Source organism: Cebus imitator, unplaced genomic scaffold (genome assembly GCF_001604975.1).
Source record: "Cebus imitator isolate Cc_AM_T3 unplaced genomic scaffold, Cebus_imitator-1.0 Scaffold234, whole genome shotgun sequence".
Taxonomy (NCBI): Eukaryota; Metazoa; Chordata; class Mammalia; order Primates; family Cebidae; genus Cebus; species Cebus imitator.
The window spans coordinates 598,625-614,839 of record NW_016107549.1 but is presented as its reverse complement, the minus strand read 5'-3'; the positions used below and the strand labels follow the sequence as shown (position 1 = coordinate 614,839).

The 16,215-nt window shown below is 58.4% G+C and overlaps 3 protein-coding genes across 8 annotated transcripts in view; 1 reads left to right on the top strand and 2 right to left on the bottom strand.

The window, feature by feature from the left end:
- The window catches only part of PODNL1 (podocan like 1), an 18,102-nt gene extending 15,033 nt beyond the window's left edge, over window positions 1-3,069 (bottom strand). The window contains exon 1 of the mRNA XM_037727541.1: window positions 2,815-3,069. Within this exon, the coding sequence (XP_037583469.1) occupies window positions 2,815-2,913 (99 nt within the window). The 5' untranslated portion in view covers window positions 2,914-3,069. The remainder of the gene's footprint in view (window positions 1-2,814) is intronic.
- Window positions 2,160-10,031, top strand: DCAF15 (DDB1 and CUL4 associated factor 15). Its single transcript, XM_017497658.2, has 13 exons — window positions 2,160-2,324; window positions 4,052-4,149; window positions 4,237-4,372; window positions 5,183-5,289; window positions 5,393-5,532; window positions 5,629-5,799; window positions 7,696-8,127; window positions 8,227-8,318; window positions 8,412-8,540; window positions 8,635-8,720; window positions 8,938-9,042; window positions 9,113-9,228; window positions 9,546-10,031. Exons 1-13 carry the CDS (start codon window positions 2,193-2,195, stop codon window positions 9,599-9,601), a joined length of 1,800 nt encoding a protein of 599 aa, XP_017353147.2. The 5' UTR covers window positions 2,160-2,192; the 3' UTR covers window positions 9,602-10,031.
- A 72-nt stretch (window positions 10,032-10,103) lies between these two features.
- RFX1 (regulatory factor X1) overlaps window positions 10,104-16,215 on the bottom strand; it is a 52,906-nt gene continuing 46,794 nt past the window's right edge. For 5 of the 6 annotated variants that reach the window (XM_037727538.1, XM_017497649.2, XM_037727537.1 and 2 more), the window contains 9 exons: window positions 15,501-15,619; window positions 15,304-15,413; window positions 14,516-14,667; window positions 14,335-14,432; window positions 12,446-12,595; window positions 12,122-12,330; window positions 11,702-11,855; window positions 11,572-11,617; window positions 10,104-11,430 (listed from right to left, as the gene is read on the bottom strand). In XM_037727538.1, the coding sequence (XP_037583466.1) occupies window positions 11,261-11,430; window positions 11,572-11,617; window positions 11,702-11,855; window positions 12,122-12,330; window positions 12,446-12,595; window positions 14,335-14,432; window positions 14,516-14,667; window positions 15,304-15,413; window positions 15,501-15,619 (1,208 nt within the window). In that variant the 3' untranslated portion in view covers window positions 10,104-11,260. The remainder of the gene's footprint in view (window positions 11,431-11,571; window positions 11,618-11,701; window positions 11,856-12,121; window positions 12,331-12,445; window positions 12,596-14,334; window positions 14,433-14,515; window positions 14,668-15,303; window positions 15,414-15,500; window positions 15,620-16,215) is intronic. The other variant, XM_017497654.2, reaches the window with a different exon arrangement.

The window sequence follows — 16,215 nt, the reverse complement described above, 5'->3', positions numbered from 1 at the left end:
AGCTGGGATTACAGGCATGCACCACCATGCCCAGCTAATGTTTTGTATTTTTAGTAGAGACGGGGTTTCACCATGTTGACCAGGATGGTCTCGATCTCTTGACCTCATGATCCACCTGCCTCAGCCTCCCAAAGTGCTGGGATTACACGCTTGAGCCACTGTGCCCGGCCCATACTGCTTCTTATGTACAGCACGATTAGGTCCTGGAACACAGGTCCTAATTTAGAATTTAGGACTCTTCTGAATGTCACGCCTCTGTACCTCCCAGTCCGCCATGCAGTGTGAGGGGTCTCATGTACCTGTGTGTGGACACCCTCAGACCACTCATCCAAGCTCCAGCCACTCTACAAACAATAAACCTTATTTTGAAACAACCTTATTTTTATTTTTAATTTTATTATTATTGTTATTAGAGACAGGATCTTGGTCTGTCGTCCAGGTTGAAATACAGTGGTGCAATCACAGTTAACTGTAACTTCAAACTCCAAACTCCTGGGCTCAAGGGATCCTCCTGCCTCAGCCTCCCGAGTACATAGGAATACAGACGTGCTACCACACCTGACTAATGAAAAAAAACTTTTTTGTTTTGTAGAGACAGGTCTCGGTAGTTGCCAAGGCTGGTCAAATTCCTCCCCTCAAGCAATCTTCCTGTCTCAGCCTCCCGAAGTGCTGGGATTACAGGTGTGAGCCACTGTGCCCAGTCTAAAACAATTCCACATTTTCAGAAGATCTCCAAAGAAGGTACAGAGAGTTCTTTTATTCCCTTCACCTAATTTCCTCTAATTTTTTCTGGTTTTGGGTTTTGTTTTGAGACAGGATCTCACGCTGTCGCCCAGGCCAGAACACTGTGGCTCAATCTCTGCTCACTGTAGCCTCGAACCCCCAGGCTTGCATGATCCTCCCACCTCAGTCTGCTATGCAGCTGGGACCACAGGTTCACACCACCACACCCTGCTAATTAAAAAAAAAAAACATTTTGTAGAGAAGGGGGTCTCCCTATGTTACCCAGGCTGGTCCCGATTTCCTGGGCTCAAGCCATCCTCCCGTCTCGGCCTAACTTCCCGTAGTGTTAACATTTTGTATAACTATGGTACGTTTGTCATATCTAAGAGATTAACTAACTTTGGAACAGTGCTATTTACTGAGTGACACAGACTTCATTTGAATTTCAACAGTGTCCCCTGATGGGGGGATCGCTTGAGGTCGGGAGTTTGCAAGCAGCCTGGGCAACATAGTGAGACCCGTCTCTAAAAAAAAAAAAAAAAAAATTTAATGGAGATAATAAAAGCACCTATCTTCTAGATTGTTCAGAGGATTAAATGAGCTGACCACGGGTGGGGGTTCACACCCGTCATCCCAACACTTTGGGAAGCAGAGGTGAGAGGATCACCTGAGCCCAGGGTGGAGGCTGCAGTGAGCCATGATTGCGCCACTGCACTCCAGCCTGGGTGACAAAGGGAGATCTGTCTAAAAAAAGAAAATAAACGAGTTAATGCATACGAATATGATGCACGGAGCCAGCATTCAACAATTGTTTTTTTCGCCATCATCTGCATAATGGGCACAACAGCGCCCTGCCACATCGAACTATTTAAGCTCAGAACCGTGTCTGTCACACGTAAAGCGATGCATGATTGACGCTATCATTACCACCTCCATGCTCCCACCAGTCCGCCCATCGGAAACAAGCTTTCATCGAATCCCATCGTTTTTTCCTTTTAAATCTCTTTCCTCGGCCTAGGCATGGTCGTCAGGCCTCTGCCCACCCGGACCGGGAGTGGGCAGACCCTGGCTGAGGATTCGAGCCCTGGTGGACCACAGGATCCCATCGCCCAGCCCAAGTGCCTGGACCGCCGGTGGTCTCCATGGAAACCCGCTAGCCACAGGGGGCGTGACGCCGTTGAGACAGACGGAGATACCCACCTATCAAATCAAAGTTTTCTGGGCTAGACGAACAAACGGGACCTCTGAGTGGTGCGTCCTTAAGGCAGGGCGGGAATACGGCAAAGGGCCGCGGGGGCTGTTACTGTCGCTACCAATCAAGAGTCGAGGCGGCTTTGATGGACAGGCATAGCGCGAGTGCGGGCTTTCACCCAACCGGCGGGCCGCTGTCCCCAGGAAGGACCAATGACGAGGCGGCAGGGGTGGGGCGAAGGGGCCGGTTGCTCCGGAAGTGGAGGGAGGGGGTGAAAATGGCGCCCAGCTCGAAATCGGAGCGGAACAGCGGGGCTGGGAGCGGCGGCGGCGGCCCCGGGGGAGCCGGGGGGAAGCGGGCAGCAGGGCGGCGGCGGGAGCACGTCCTCAAGCAGCTGGAGCGGGTCAAGGTGAGGCCTGGAGGGAGCGCGCCGGAGGGTGGGGAGTGCGCCGGAGGGTGGGGAGTAGGGACTAGGGAGGCGGAGGGAGGAGGGCGTTCGCGGGTGAGGGGTTGGGGGCGGGGCCCCAGGGGAGGGGGCTCGGATGAGGGGCCTGGGCGGGGCTCGGGGGAGAAGACTTGGATGGAAGGGGCTCAGGCGGGGGTCTGGATGCTGGAGGTTGTGTCGGGTGACCGGCAAAGGGGCTTGGATGGAGGGAGTTGGGGGCGGGGCTCTGGGGAGGGGGTTCGGAGGGAGGCGACCCCAGAGGCCGCAGGGAGAATCAGGAGGGAAGCGATCCAGGTTCAGATCCATTTTTCAAAGCCCTGCTCTCATGGCCCCTAGGCAATGGAACCTTCCCACCCCCTTTGCAGAGCCCCTGCCGCTGGCTTTGGGCTTCCTCCGCCTGGTGTTCCTCTCCCTGCCGGAGCTCCGACCACACAGGAGCTGGGAGTTCCTGTACCTGGGTGGGCCTCCCCCATTGAAAGTGGGAGCTCCCTGGATAGGGCTGAGTCTTCCCCCGCAGAGTGGGAGTTACCGAAGCAGGCTCTGTCTCCTCCATCAGACTGGAAACTCCCAGAGCTGGGAGACGATGTCTCTCTCCCCCATCAATTTGGGAGCTCTGAAGGGCAGAAATGTGAATCTCCTGCAGGTGGGGAGTAACTGGGGCAAAGCCGTGTCTCTGTGGACAGGGACTGCGCCTTCTTCGCGAGGCTGATAGCTTCCTAAGGGCAAAGCTGTGTCTCCCCCTTTTGACTGGGCGCTCCCTGGGCTGGGACAGTCTCCGCCTTTAGCCTGGGAGCTCCATTGGGCTTGGCTGTGGTTCCGCCCTTAGCTTGGAAGCTCCTTGGGCAGGGATTGTGCCTCCTCTCTCGGCCTGGGCCTGGCTGGCCTGGCTGTTTCCTCCATCAGGCAGACCTCTGAGACCTCCTTGAGAGCAGGGCTGTCTCCCATCAGGGAACTTCCCAGACAGGACTCATCCCATCAGATTGGAATCTCTTGAAGGCAGAGCTGTGTTTCCCCAGTTAGCCTGCATAGCAAGACTGAGGCTGCTCTGATATCCCTGTGCCTGGCTTGTGCCTGTCAGTCCCCCCATATCCTTCCATGGTGAGGTTTTGGGGTTGAGGGATTCCATTGGAAGGTGGCAATGGAAGGTGTCTCCCCCTTAATTGGGAAGGGGGAGTTGGGTCACTGGTTAGGCTCACCCTTCTATCTGCCTCAACTGGCCTCCAGCAGAGACCAGAGCTGCCCTGGGGAGCAGGAGCCCCCTTGTTTGAAGGCTGGTGGGTTGGGGACAGATGGGTGCAGGTCATCCTATTAAAGGAGGATGAATATCCACAGCTTAGGGACAGCCTTCAGGGAGGGAAGCAGGTGGCCCAGCATGGGACAGGGTGACTGGAGAGCCTTCTTTAGGCGGTGATGCTGGGCTCAGGCAGGAGGGACCTGAGGCTGAAGTGGTGTGGAACTTGAAGTGTGGCATGGGTCTCTGGTGGAGATGGAGGCTCAAGTGAGGTCCACCTGGCTTCAGTTTCCCCATCTGCCTTGGTTGTTCCCACCTTCCAGAGCTTGGCCTCCTTTTGACCATTATGGTGGGCTGGGCCGGGCTGGATCCGGTGAGAACTGCTCTGCCTATCTCCCTTGGGTGAGGGGGCTGGGGGCTGCAGATGGGGCCTGAAGTGCCCTGACCACCCCTTCCCCAGATCAGTGGACAGCTCTCCCCTCGCCTCTTCCGGAAGCTGCCTCCCCGGGTCTGTGTGTCCCTCAAAAACATCGTGGATGAGGACTTCCTTTACGCAGGGTGAGGCTGGGGCCGGGCCGGGGGGCAGTTGGGCGAGGGTGGTGGGTTTGCCCTGACCTGGCTGCTGTGTCCTCTCCACCCCCACAGACACATCTTCCTGGGCTTCTCCAAATGTGGCCGCTACGTCCTCTCCTACACCAGCAGCAGTGGGGATGATGACTTCTCCTTCTACATCTACCATCTGTACTGGTGGGAGTTCAACGTCCACAGCAAGCTCAAGCTGGTAGGGCCAGGCCCTCCCCCGTGGGAGGCTTCAGCACCAGGCTGGCCCTTCAGATAGCATGGCCCAGCAGGACATGGGTCCTGATTCCTTGGTGTAAAGGAATTCCTTGGGTGTAAAATGATCATCGTGTACTCATGGGGTCATTATCAAGATTCTGTGTGTTAGATCCAACCATATGAAATTCCAGGGCCAGGCATGGTGGCTTACACCTGTAGTCCCACCACTTTGGGAGACTGAGGTGGGTGGATCACCTGAGGTCAGGAGTTTGAGACCAGCCCGGTGGACATGGTGAAACCCTGTCCCTACTTAAAATATAAAATTAGCCGGGCATGATGGCGTGCACCTGTAATCCCAACTACTCTGGAGGCTGTGGCAGGAGAATCACTTAGAACCTGGGAGGCAGAGGTTGCAGTGAGCCAAGGTCACACTAGTGCACTCCAGCCTAGGCTACGGAGTGAGACTGTCTCAAAAAAAAAAAAAAAAAAAAAGGAATTACCATTTTTATGGTTCAAAAATAGGGCAATTCAATTTGGTTCCACATAGCCTATAAAACTATAGAAGATATCCGCTCAGGTCAGTTAGCTTTATTAGGACCAAGCCACCTGGCTTTAGCTTTCACCCGTGACTCCTGGAACCCCCCCCCTCCCAGGAGCTGGGTGCTGTAACCTCAGCATATGCGTGAACTCAGCTGAATGGGCCTTAGGGTGGGCTGGGCTTGGGACCAGTGCCTGGGGCAGTCTCCACTGAGACAGCGTTCCCATCGGCTGCATCCCACCCTGGCCTGGCACTGATCCTGAACGTGCCTCGCAGGTCCGCCAGGTCCGGCTCTTCCAGGACGAGGAGATCTACAGCGACCTGTACCTGACCGTATGCGAGTGGCCCAGCGATGCCTCTAAGGTCATCGTCTTCGGCTTCAAGTGAGACTCCAATCCTAGGGGACCCATGGCTGGGTGGGGCTGGGGGTGTGCAGCGGGGGCCCCCAGGCGCCTACCAGGCTGCTGAGGGTATGCCGGCCCCCAGCACCCGCTCGGCTAATGGGATGCTCATGAACATGATGATGATGAGCGATGAGAATCACCGTGACATCTACGTCAGCACCGTGGCTGTGCCACCGCCGGGCCGCTGTGCTGCTTGCCAGGATGCCAGCCGGGCCCACCCAGGTGAGGGGACCAAGGGGGTGAGGGCGGCCTGCCCCCATCCCCGCTGCCTCCCTTCTCTGGGCCGAGTGTGAGCTGCTGTGGCGTGTGTTGTTGTAGGAGATCCAAATGCACAGTGCCTGCGGCACGGCTTCATGCTGCACACCAAGTACCAGGTGGTCTACCCCTTTCCCACCTTCCAGCCCGCCTTCCAGCTCAAGAAGGACCAGGTGGTGCTGCTCAACACCAGCTACTCCCTGGTGGCCTGTGCTGTCTCTGTCCACTCGGCAGGTAGGCCCTGGGGGCTTATGGCAGTCCGGCAGTGTGTGAGGCCAGCCTTTCCCTACCCCACCACACAGACGGGTCCCAGGCACAGAGAGGTAGACCCTGCTCCCCTAGGTCACACAGCCTGGGGGCAGGAATGCAGGGGTCCAAAAATGGCCACGCCCTCCACAGCCCTGCCCGAGGGATCTTTCCCGTGGCCGAGATGTCCCATATCTGCGTTGTCCACCATGGCTGCCTCCAGGAGCCACTTGGATTGTGGCTCATGTGACCGAGGAACCGAGCTTTTGTTACTTTGTTTTTTTTTTTTGAGATGGAGTCTCGCTCTGTCGCCCAGGCTGGAGTATAGAGGCACGATCTCCGCTCACTGCAGCCTCCACCTCCCAGGCTCAAGAGATTCTCCTGCCTCAGCCTCCCTAATAGCTGGGATTATAGGCGCCTGCCATCACACCTGGCTAATTTTTGTATTTTTAGTAGAGACAGGGTTTCACCATGTTGGTCTGGCTGGTCTCAAACTCCTGACCTCAAGGGATCCACTCACCTCAATCTCCCAAAGCCATGGGATTACAGGTGTGCGCCACCGCGCCCAGCCTGTGATGGATTTCATTATAGCTAACTTGAAGTGGCCACAGGTGGCTAGCGGCGGCCGTGCTGGACGGGGAAGCGCTCCTTTCTCTGAAAAAGAGAAACACTCGTGATATCTCGGGGCATGGTTCATGGGCAGGCACTTGCTTTACATCTTTGATGTCGGAAAGATGCCAGTCAAAACCACAAGATAGGCCCTTGACAGTGCAGATGTTAAGAGGCTGGATTATGCTATCGGCTGGCAGCAATGGGAGGGAGGGGGTCCTGGGGGCCACTTGGTAACAGAATTGTGACTGACAGACCCAGCTGCCCTGTGCCCAGGTCTCTCCCATTGGATCCGTATGTCTAGGGCTGCTGAGGGAGAGCTGGGGGCCACCTGAAGAACCCTCCGTGGGATTGGGGAGTTAGAAGGTGGGGGGCGTTGGGGGTATCTGTGAAGCACCAATGAAGGTCTCTGTGTGTGCATCCACGGAGCATGTGTCAGAAGATGTTTTAGGCCAGGCACGGTGGCTCATGCCTGTAATCCCAGCACTTTGGGAGGCTGAGGTGGGTGGATCACCTGAGGTCAGGGAGTTCAAGAGCAGCCTGACCAACATGGAGAAACCCGACTCTACTAAAAATACAAAATTAGCCGGTGTGGTGGTGCATGTCTGTAATCCCAGCTACTCGGGAGGCTGAGGCAGGAGAATCTCTTGAACCTGGGAGGCGGAGGGTGCGGTGAGCCAAGATTGTGCCAACACACTCCAGCCTGGGCAAAAAGAGCGAAACTCTGTCTCAGGAAAAAAAAGAAAAAGGGGCTTGATGCCTGGCGTGGTGACTCATGCCCTGTAATCCCAACACTTTGGGAGGCTGAGGCGGGTGGATCACAAAGTCAGGAGTTCGAGACCAGCCTGACCAACGTGGTGAAACGCTGTCTCTACTAAAAATACAAATAGCCGGGCGTGGTAGCACACGCCTGTAGTCCCAGTTACTTGGGAGGCTGAGGCAGGAGAAGCACTTGAACCCGGGAGGTGGAGGTTGCAGTGAGACGAGATCACGATACTGCGCTCCAGCCTGGGCAACAATAATGAAACTCTGTCTCAAAAAAAATAAAAGGGGGGGTTTGAACGAACGTCTGCATGCATGTGTGCGTGGTGTGCATGCGTGGAAAAGTCTTTCCCCTTCTGGGTGTTTCAAACTGATCTCAGCGTAGCCAAGTCTCCTAGAATCGTCTCCTCAAGGTGGGTTTCTGAAAACCTCTGGGGACACTGAGCGAGGCTGGGAGTGCCCCAGACTTGAACAGGTTTACTGACACTTCTCCACCCCCATCTCTTCTTCCAGGTGACAGGAGTTTCTGCCAAATCCTGTATGACCACAGCACCTGCCCCCCAGCGCCTGCCAGCCCCCCTGAGCCCCAGAGCCCAGAGGTGCCCCCTGCCCTCCCTATCTTCTGCCCTGACGCAGCCCCAGCCCGTTCTGGGTCTCCTGAGACCTCACCTGCCATCGCCAAAGCCAAGGAGTTTGTGGCTGACATCTTTCGCCGGGCCAAAGAGGCCAAGGGTGGGGCCCCTGAGGAAGCCCGGCCTGCCCCGTGTCCAGGACCGTCTGGCAGCCACTGCCGTGCGCACTCTGAAGCCCCAGCCCTGGGTGGGGAGGCGGCACCCCGGGACAGCCCCTCTGCCTCGGAGGCGCCTGCCCCTGAGCCTGGCTACGTCAATTACACCAAGCTGTACTATGTGCTGGAGTCCGGAGAGGGGACGGAGCCGGAGGATGGTGAGCAGGGAGCAGGTCTGCGGCAGGGCCTGGAATGGGAAGGCCAACCTAGGGGGCCCTGGCCTCCCTCCACCCCACCCCCACTTCCTGCCTCCCCAGAGTTCGAGGATGACAAGATCTCCCTGCCCTTCGTGGTGACCGATCTTCATGGCCGAAACCTGCGGCCCATGCGGGAGCGGACTGCTGCCCAGGTGGGTGCAGGCGGTGGGCAGGCCGAGGGCAGCCCCTGGGAACTGCTGGGGGACGGTTGGCACTATCCTCTGTGCCCGCCCCCTCGCCCACAGGGCCAGTACCTGACGGTGGAGCAGCTCACACTGGACTTCGAATATGTCATCAATGAGGTCATCCGCCATGACGCCACCTGGGGCCACCAGTTCTGTTCTTTCAGTGACTACGACATAGTCATTCTAGAGGTGGGCCCAGGGCGGGCAAGGTGGGTCTAGGGCCTCCCTTACTCTGGGTCATGCTCAGGAGCTGGTGTCGTCCACCCCCCCCCCGCCGCCCCAGGTCTGCCCAGAAACCAACCAGGTCCTTATCAACATTGGCCTGCTGCTCCTGGCCTTCCCGTCCCCCACTGAGGAGGGCCAGCTCCGGTGAGCATGGGGACCCTGCCCTCCTTGTCCATCAGGGGTGCCACTTGCAGACACTTCAGGGTGGGGGCGTGGGGACAGGAGAAGGCCCTCGCTGTGCCGCAACCTGGCTGGCCCCCTCTATAGCTGCTCCAAAGACAAAAACCCCTCAAGGTGGCATGGGGCCTGGTTCAGGAGCCAGGCCGTACCAGCGCTTGTCCTCTGTCCCTCTCCAATGCAGACCAAAGACCTATCACACCAGCCTCAAGGTAGCATGGGATCTCAACACAGGCATCTTCGAGACAGTCAGTGTGGGCGACCTCACCGAAGTCAAAGGGCAGACCAGGTGAGGCAGGGCTGGGGGGCAGGGTCGGGGCGGCCAAGCCATGAGAGCCACTCACCCCCTGGCCCCGCAGTGGCAGCGTCTGGAGCTCCTACCGCAAGAGCTGCGTGGACATGGTCATGAAGTGGCTAGTGCCCGAGAGCAGCGGCCGCTACGTCAACAGGATGACCAACGAGGCGCTGCACAAAGGTGGGGTTCGACGACCCCACCATGGTCAGGGCCCCCGAGGACACTTGCCCTCAACCAGGCACTGATTCCTGAGCACTGATGAAATGGGTGGGAAGGCTGGAATCGGGGCGAGGAGAGGGCGGCCCAGGCCAGGCCCAGCTCAGGGGCCCTGAAGATGTAGGGCCCGGGAGCCGGTCACTGCTTCATGCTGCAGGCTAGAGGTGGAGGACAACTCAGCAGGGTCCCTACCTTCTGGCCCAGAAGCCAGTCAGGTGAGGGTGCAGCCTCAGGGCTGGACAGGAAGGGCCTCCATGCCTTTTCCTCACCTGTCCCTGCAGGGTGCTCCCTGAAGGTTCTGGCAGACAGCGAGCGATACACGTGGATCGTGCTGTGAGGGCCGGGCCGCCCCGGACACTGACTCCAACTACCTCCCCGGGGTGGCCTCTTCCCGGCCGGCTGGCCCACCGACTGATGACCGGCACTAGTGTTAGGCTGCGGAACAGGGCTGGGCAGAGCAGCCCCTGGTGGCCCGAGGGTCTGGACACTTTATTTATGCCTATTTAAGTTGGGAAGGGGCCGAGAGAGGGTGCCCACTGCCCCACCAGCCCGAATGCCCCGCCTTCGCCCCAAGCTGGGCATGGGCCTGGCCCCTCATGCATTCGCCCCTTTGCTCGGCTACAGCTGTGGACATTGCCCTCGGGGAGGCCGAATGGACCCCGTTCCCCCCTGCCCTTCGGCCTCCAGCCTCCCCACCCAGGCCAGCAACCTCCTGGCCATTCCCATTCCGTTCTTAATGTAATAAATGTTTTAACTTCTGAACCTCATTGAGGCCCCATAACTAACTGCAGCCTGGAGCCCCCGCCCCAAGGCCCCCCCAGAGCCCAGCAAGTCAGCAGTAGACAAATACCACAGCGGAATTTATTGTTTTAAGAAAGACTACAAAAAGGTAGAAAACAGCTCGGCACACTAGACTACCACACACGTGGACACTCACCGCCGGGAGGGGGAGCCCGTGGGCGCGGGGACTGGGCAGGGCCGCCCCAAAAGCTGTAGCACGCGGAGCACACAAAATAGTGATTTTTATACAACAGGTCAGATTGCCTTTTTTTTCCTTTTTCTTGCCATAAACATTTATCTCACAGGTTGAAAACACTGAGAAAACTGGAACAGATAAGGCCATGATGGTTGGAAAAAAACCCAACAAGTTACCAACTCCGCTTGGGCGGCGCTCACAAATCGCACAATAGTCATGGGGGCAGGGGGTGCACGGCATGGAGGAGCACGGTCTCCGGGAACATAGCACAGAGAAGGTTCCATTACAAACCAGCGGCGGATAGCGGGGCGCAGGGGCTGTGGTGTGCGGGCATTCCCCGGCCCCGTGGCTCTTTGGAAGCTGCAGGCCATGCCCCCTGCCACCCCCCTTCCAGCCAGCCCGAGCAATGCCCCCTTCTCGGGCTTGGGGGCAAAGGAGGGCCCAGCGCTGGAGAAGATGCGACACCCACGGCTTTAATTGCACTTAATACCAAGAAGGGGAAGCAGTGGGGTTGCGGGGGGTAGGGGGTACCGGGGTTGCTGCTGACAGTGGGGGTGTCCCCAGGTGACGCCCACCTGCGCCGGCCCGAGGCTCAGGACTGGGCCCAGGACAGGCTGTGCAAAGCCAGCGAGCTGAATAAGTTAACAGTTTCGCACTAGAGGGGGCCTGCCTGCCTGCCCCCTGGGGTGACGGGAGGACGGGGCTGGGGGGAAGGTGCTGCGGCCTGCGGTGGGGTAGGGGGGCAAGGGGCCGAGGTGGATGCCCTGCGGGACACCTGGGCACGCGGCGGGTTCCTTAAGGCACGTCTTTTGTGTCAAGAGTTTGCAGCTGCGGCTCCGCCCAGCCCGCTGATTGTGCCGGCCCCATGGGGGAGGGGGGCCCTCCCCCGACCTTCCCTGTCTCGGAGGCCCCCTCCCTGCCCTGGCAGAGGCTGGAGCGGTGACCACGAAGCCACAGAAGCTGTGAGGGACCCTGGTGTGGAGGGGTGACGGGGGCAGGTAGGATGGGGAGGCCAAGGGCTTAGCTGGATGGCAGCGCCTGCACGAAGAGGCCACGCGCGTCAGTCCGCGCCAGCTTAGCCGGAGGCTCCAGGGCCTCTGGGCCCAGCGCGGGAGACTCGCTACCGGCTGCCAGCGAGATGTCCTGCGGCAGCTCATCCTCGCTCTCCTCCTCCTCTTCCTCCTCCTCGTCTGGGGCACAGGGACCAAGTCCGGCTCAGGGGGTGGTGGCAACGACCCCCGGGGCCCCGCGGCTTCCTCCTCCACCCTAGCCCCTCGGTTGTCTGCCAGCCCCACGACCCTGCTCCCTGGGTGGGAACACGCTTCACCTACCTTTGTCGGGGTCCAGGGGATTCAGGGAGGTGGCCAGATTGGCGAACTAGAGGGAAGAGAGAAGAATAAGGATGAGGGTCCTGCTGCCTGGCACTCCGCTCGCACGGCCGCAGTTCCCTGCCGTGCGCACCTCGCCCATGACGGCGATGGGGGTTTCGCCCTTGGCCTGGGCTACACGGTGCTCGATCAGGTAGTACATGTACTCGTCGTAAAGCAGCCGGATGAGGTGGAAGGAGCCGAAGCTGGCCGCGCTGCGCAGGGTCAGGTCCCGTATCACCATGGAGCTGGGGAGGGCAACGGAGAGAAGACAGTCAGGCCCCGTCCCGCTCAACCCCTTGCCCCCTCCCCACCAAGATGCGCCCGGCCTCGCACCAGCTCAGCGACTCAGCCTGGATCCCGCACAGACTTCCCTAGGGTGAACATGGTAGAGAGTCCAGGGCCCCAGCCAGCCCGCCTGCAGGCTCGGGTCTTTGCAGAAGAGTACCTGAGCCCCCCAGGGACGTGGGGACTTCCCTGGTGCCGCCCAGGCCCGATCCCACCGCAAGCGCACCTGTAGAAGGACCACTTGAGGAGGAAGAGTTTGGCGGCCTTGGGGAAGCCGGCGCTGCCCTGGTAGGGCTTGAGCACCTGGCTCACCACACCGTCCAGCCAGGCCGCCCACTGCTCCAGCGAGTTCTGCTGCTGCAGCGTCACCTTGAAGTCCTGCTCCAGCCGCTGCACCACGCGGTCCTCGCAGCGGCACACCCAGGAGGCCTGTTCCTGGGGCACAGCGGGCGGACGGGCAGGTGCCCGGGGCTCAGCCGCCATCACCTCGGCCTGGAACGCCCCGCCGGGCTGCTCCTTGCTCACCCGCCCCGCCCTGCCCCGCGCTCACCTGCACGTTGGCGAAGTCCACGCGGTTGAGGTCGCTCAGCATCTGATTGATCTGCGCGGTGTTCTGCAGCACAGCGCGCGCTGCCTGCGCCAGGTGGTTGAGAGACGTGTAGCGCCGCAGTGTCTGCGCGAAGGCGCCGGCCGCGGCCACCTGCGTGCAGGGATGGGGGGCTTGCTCCTTCCGAGGAACCCCAGCTCGCCAGCCCTAGCCCCACCTCGCTGCAACCTCTCCAAGCCTGTTTCCTTTTTGCTAAAAAAGGAGGGATGTGCCTCACTACTTCTGTTGGGAGACAGAAGGGTTGGAACCTTCAAACTTTGGGTGTACACTCACAAGCGCCGCCCCTCTCCCCAATTTAATTTATTGTGTTCTGACCAGGGCATAGTATTTTAAATTTTTTTAAATTAAAAAAAAAAAAAAATTGAGACAGGGTCTCACCATGTTGTTCGTCTCAAACTTCTGGCTTCAAGTCATCCTCCTGCCTCTGCCTCCCAAACTGTTGGGACTGAGCCACCGGCCGGAAAGAGCCAATTTTTTTTTTTTTTTTTTAAGACAGAGTCACGCTCTGTTGCCCAGGCTGGAGTGCAGTGGCACGATCTCAGCTCACTGCAACCTCAAGTGACTTCTGACTCAGTCTCCCGAGTAGCTGGGATTACAGGTGCCCGCCACCATACCCGGCTGATTTTTATATTTTTTAAAATTATGCCCTACATATTTGCATGATTTTTGTATTTTTAGTAGAGATGGGGTTTCACCATGTTGACCAGGCTGGTCTCGAACTCCTGACCTCATGATCCACCCGCCTCGCCTCCCAAAATGCTGGGATTACAGGCATGAGACACTGCGCCTGATTTTTTTTTTGTTTTTTTAAGGAAAAGTACACAATAGGAAATATGGAGGGCACTGCGGTAGAAAGGGTAAACACTGCTTTGGTAAACGATTTTCTTTTTTTTTTTGAGACTGAGTCTCAGAAATCTCCCTCTGTCACCCAGGCTGGAGTGCAATGACATAATCTTGACTCACTGCAACCTCTGCTTCCCGGGTTCAAGCGATTCTTGTGCCTCAGCCTCCCAAGGAACTGGGACCACAGGCACACACACCACTACGCCCGGCTAATTTTTATATTTTAAGTAGAGAAGGGGTTTCACCATGTTGGCCAGGTTGGTCTCGATTGATCTGACCTCAAGTAATCTGCCTGCCTCGGCCTCCCAAAGTGCTGGGATTACGGCGTGAGCCACTGCGCTCTGCCTCGTTTTCTTTCATACCCTGGAATCTCAGCTTGGGAGAGGACCGGGGTTTTGTCCACCTGGTTCATTGCTGTGTATGAGAAGGAGGCTGGGTGAATACATGAATGCGTGAGTCTTGCCGGTTCTTCTCCGGGTTCTGGCGTCTGCTGTCTCCGCAGGCCCGTCTCCGCCCTGTGTCCAGTGGCGGCTTTTTGTTTCGTTTTGTTGCCCAAGCACATCCCACCAAACTCCTAACATCTACGTAGTCAGCGAATGCGCAGTATTGATGAAAACGACAAGTATTACGTTTCCTTACAGATGCTGTTGGCTTTCTGAAGTTTCTCTTTCTGCACACCTGGGGCACTTTCTAGCAAGGCTTGTCTGAATAGGGAACTACTGTACATTTGCAGTTGGTTTTTATTTTTTAAAGATGCCGTGTTGAGTACAATACCACCACAAAAGGTTTGCATTTCAGAAGTGGGTGCTGGAGAACACTGGTTTATAAAGACGACACCCAGGGCACTCCCCAAGGCAGAGGAGACTTCCCCTTTCCTGACGGGCAGCATCCCCAAAACAGGTGTGGGAACAAATCTTCCTGCCTTTGGGAGCAGAGGAGACGAGGCCTAAGCCCCAGAGCTAGGAGGAAGGGACCCTCCACACCCTCACCTTCACCCGCAGCATCTCCTCGGGGATGTTGACCATGGCGTGGGTGAGCCAGCTCTCCAGGCTCTTGGCAAAGTTCCGGATTGCTTGGGTCAAGGCACCTGTGGGCGGAGGCAATGAGGGGGCGGTCAGGGCAGGGTGGGCATGTGGGTGCCAGGGGATGCCAAGGAGGCCGAGCACTCACTGGGGATGGGCCGCAGCACGTCGGGGATGAGAATTTCCACCAGGCCCTGGTACAGCACGTTGTCACAGTGCTTGGTCCACTGGAGCACGGGCTCAAACTTGGAGAGGAGCACCAGGATGGCTTTGGGCAGCCGCTTCTCGGCCTCGTCATGCCTGTGGGTACCCACCCCACCCCGGTTCACTGGGGCACTCTATGGTCCTGACTCCATTGTCAGAAGGGAACAGGTACCCCCTTGTTCCCAACCCAGGGTCACTGGGGCACTCTGTATTTCTACTCCCAGCGTCAGAAGGCACAGGTACCCCCTAACCCCAACCCTGGGTCACTGGGGCACTCTATGGTCCTGTCCCAAGTGCTATAACAGCACAAGTACACCCTGTCCCCAAGCCAGGGTCACTGGGGCAGTCTGTGACCCTGCCCCCAGTGTCAGAAGTGCACAGGTACCCCCATCCCCTGCCCAGGGTCAGGTAAGCACCCCTGCCTCCCAAGGATCCCCAGGGTCCGGCTGGCACAGGCCCAAGGGGTGGGATGGGATCCAGGGGTCAAACAGATTCCAGAACCCGCCACTCCAGGTAGGGGTGGTGCCGTGCCCCACGTGTGGGCTTGCTCAGGCACGCCACCCCTGGCCCTGAGTGATGGGTGGTTACACACACACATTCTACACAGTCAGGGGCATGTGCACCCCAGAAACTGCAGGGGACAATCAGGCGCCCCAACCCTGGGTATCAAAATCATCTGGGGGTCACGCCCTCCTCCCCCCAGCCCTTCCCGTGTCGCTGGGCAATACTCACACGGCCAGTGGCGGCGCCTCGCTGGGCTGGCTGAGGTTGTACCTCCAGAAGGTCTTCCACAGCGTCTCCACCAGGGTGAACTGCAGGTTCACCATGACATCGACGATGGCCTGCGGCAGAGGCGGAGGCTCAGGGAGGCTGGCGGCAGTGTGGCCCTCTCATCCCCGCCCACTCGCCTGCCCACCTGGCTGCCCTACCTCACAGTGTTCCCGGTACAGGACCTGGAAGGCTTTGATGTCCCCAGGTCCGACACCCTCGGGCAGCACTTTGCCCTGGAGGTCGAGCTCTGTGAAGTCAGGGAGGCTCCGAGAGGCATCTGGGGGCCGGGGAAAACCATGAGGCCCTTTGTCCCACCTGCCGGCCCACCCTGGGGTCCCACTGAGTTGTCACCACCTTTCTGCCAGGCCAGGGTCCCCCATGTGCCTGTGAGGGACAAGCCATGGTGGTGGGGGAGGAGGCGAGTGCCTGGCGAGGGGCCGAGGACAGGGAGAACTTGAGAGCCCATGCTCCTTTGGCAGAGAGGACAGGAGGGTCTTGTACCAGCCCTCAGGACACGGGCCTTTGAGTCTCGGCTGCAACCCTGCACCCACCTGGCCAGGGAGTGGGTGGCCCCCAGGGTGCAGTCAGGACCACAGGACTCTGCCCCCAAGTGGGCACTAGCCATGGAGAGTCACCCTGGGGATGCCCCCTCAACTCTGCCAGAAGAGTTGTTCTCCACCCTCCTCTAGGTCCCCAGGCACAGAAGGGACACGTAGGACATCGAGGCCTCCTAAGCAGATGAGGAAATTAGCTGTTATGTGCTCAGGATTGAGGATGTGTGGCTGGACTATGGGCTCCAAGGGTTTGCTTGTTTACTTAGCATCCTTTGGCCTTGTTTTCATGGATTTTTACTTTGTCTTTTTTTTTTTTTTT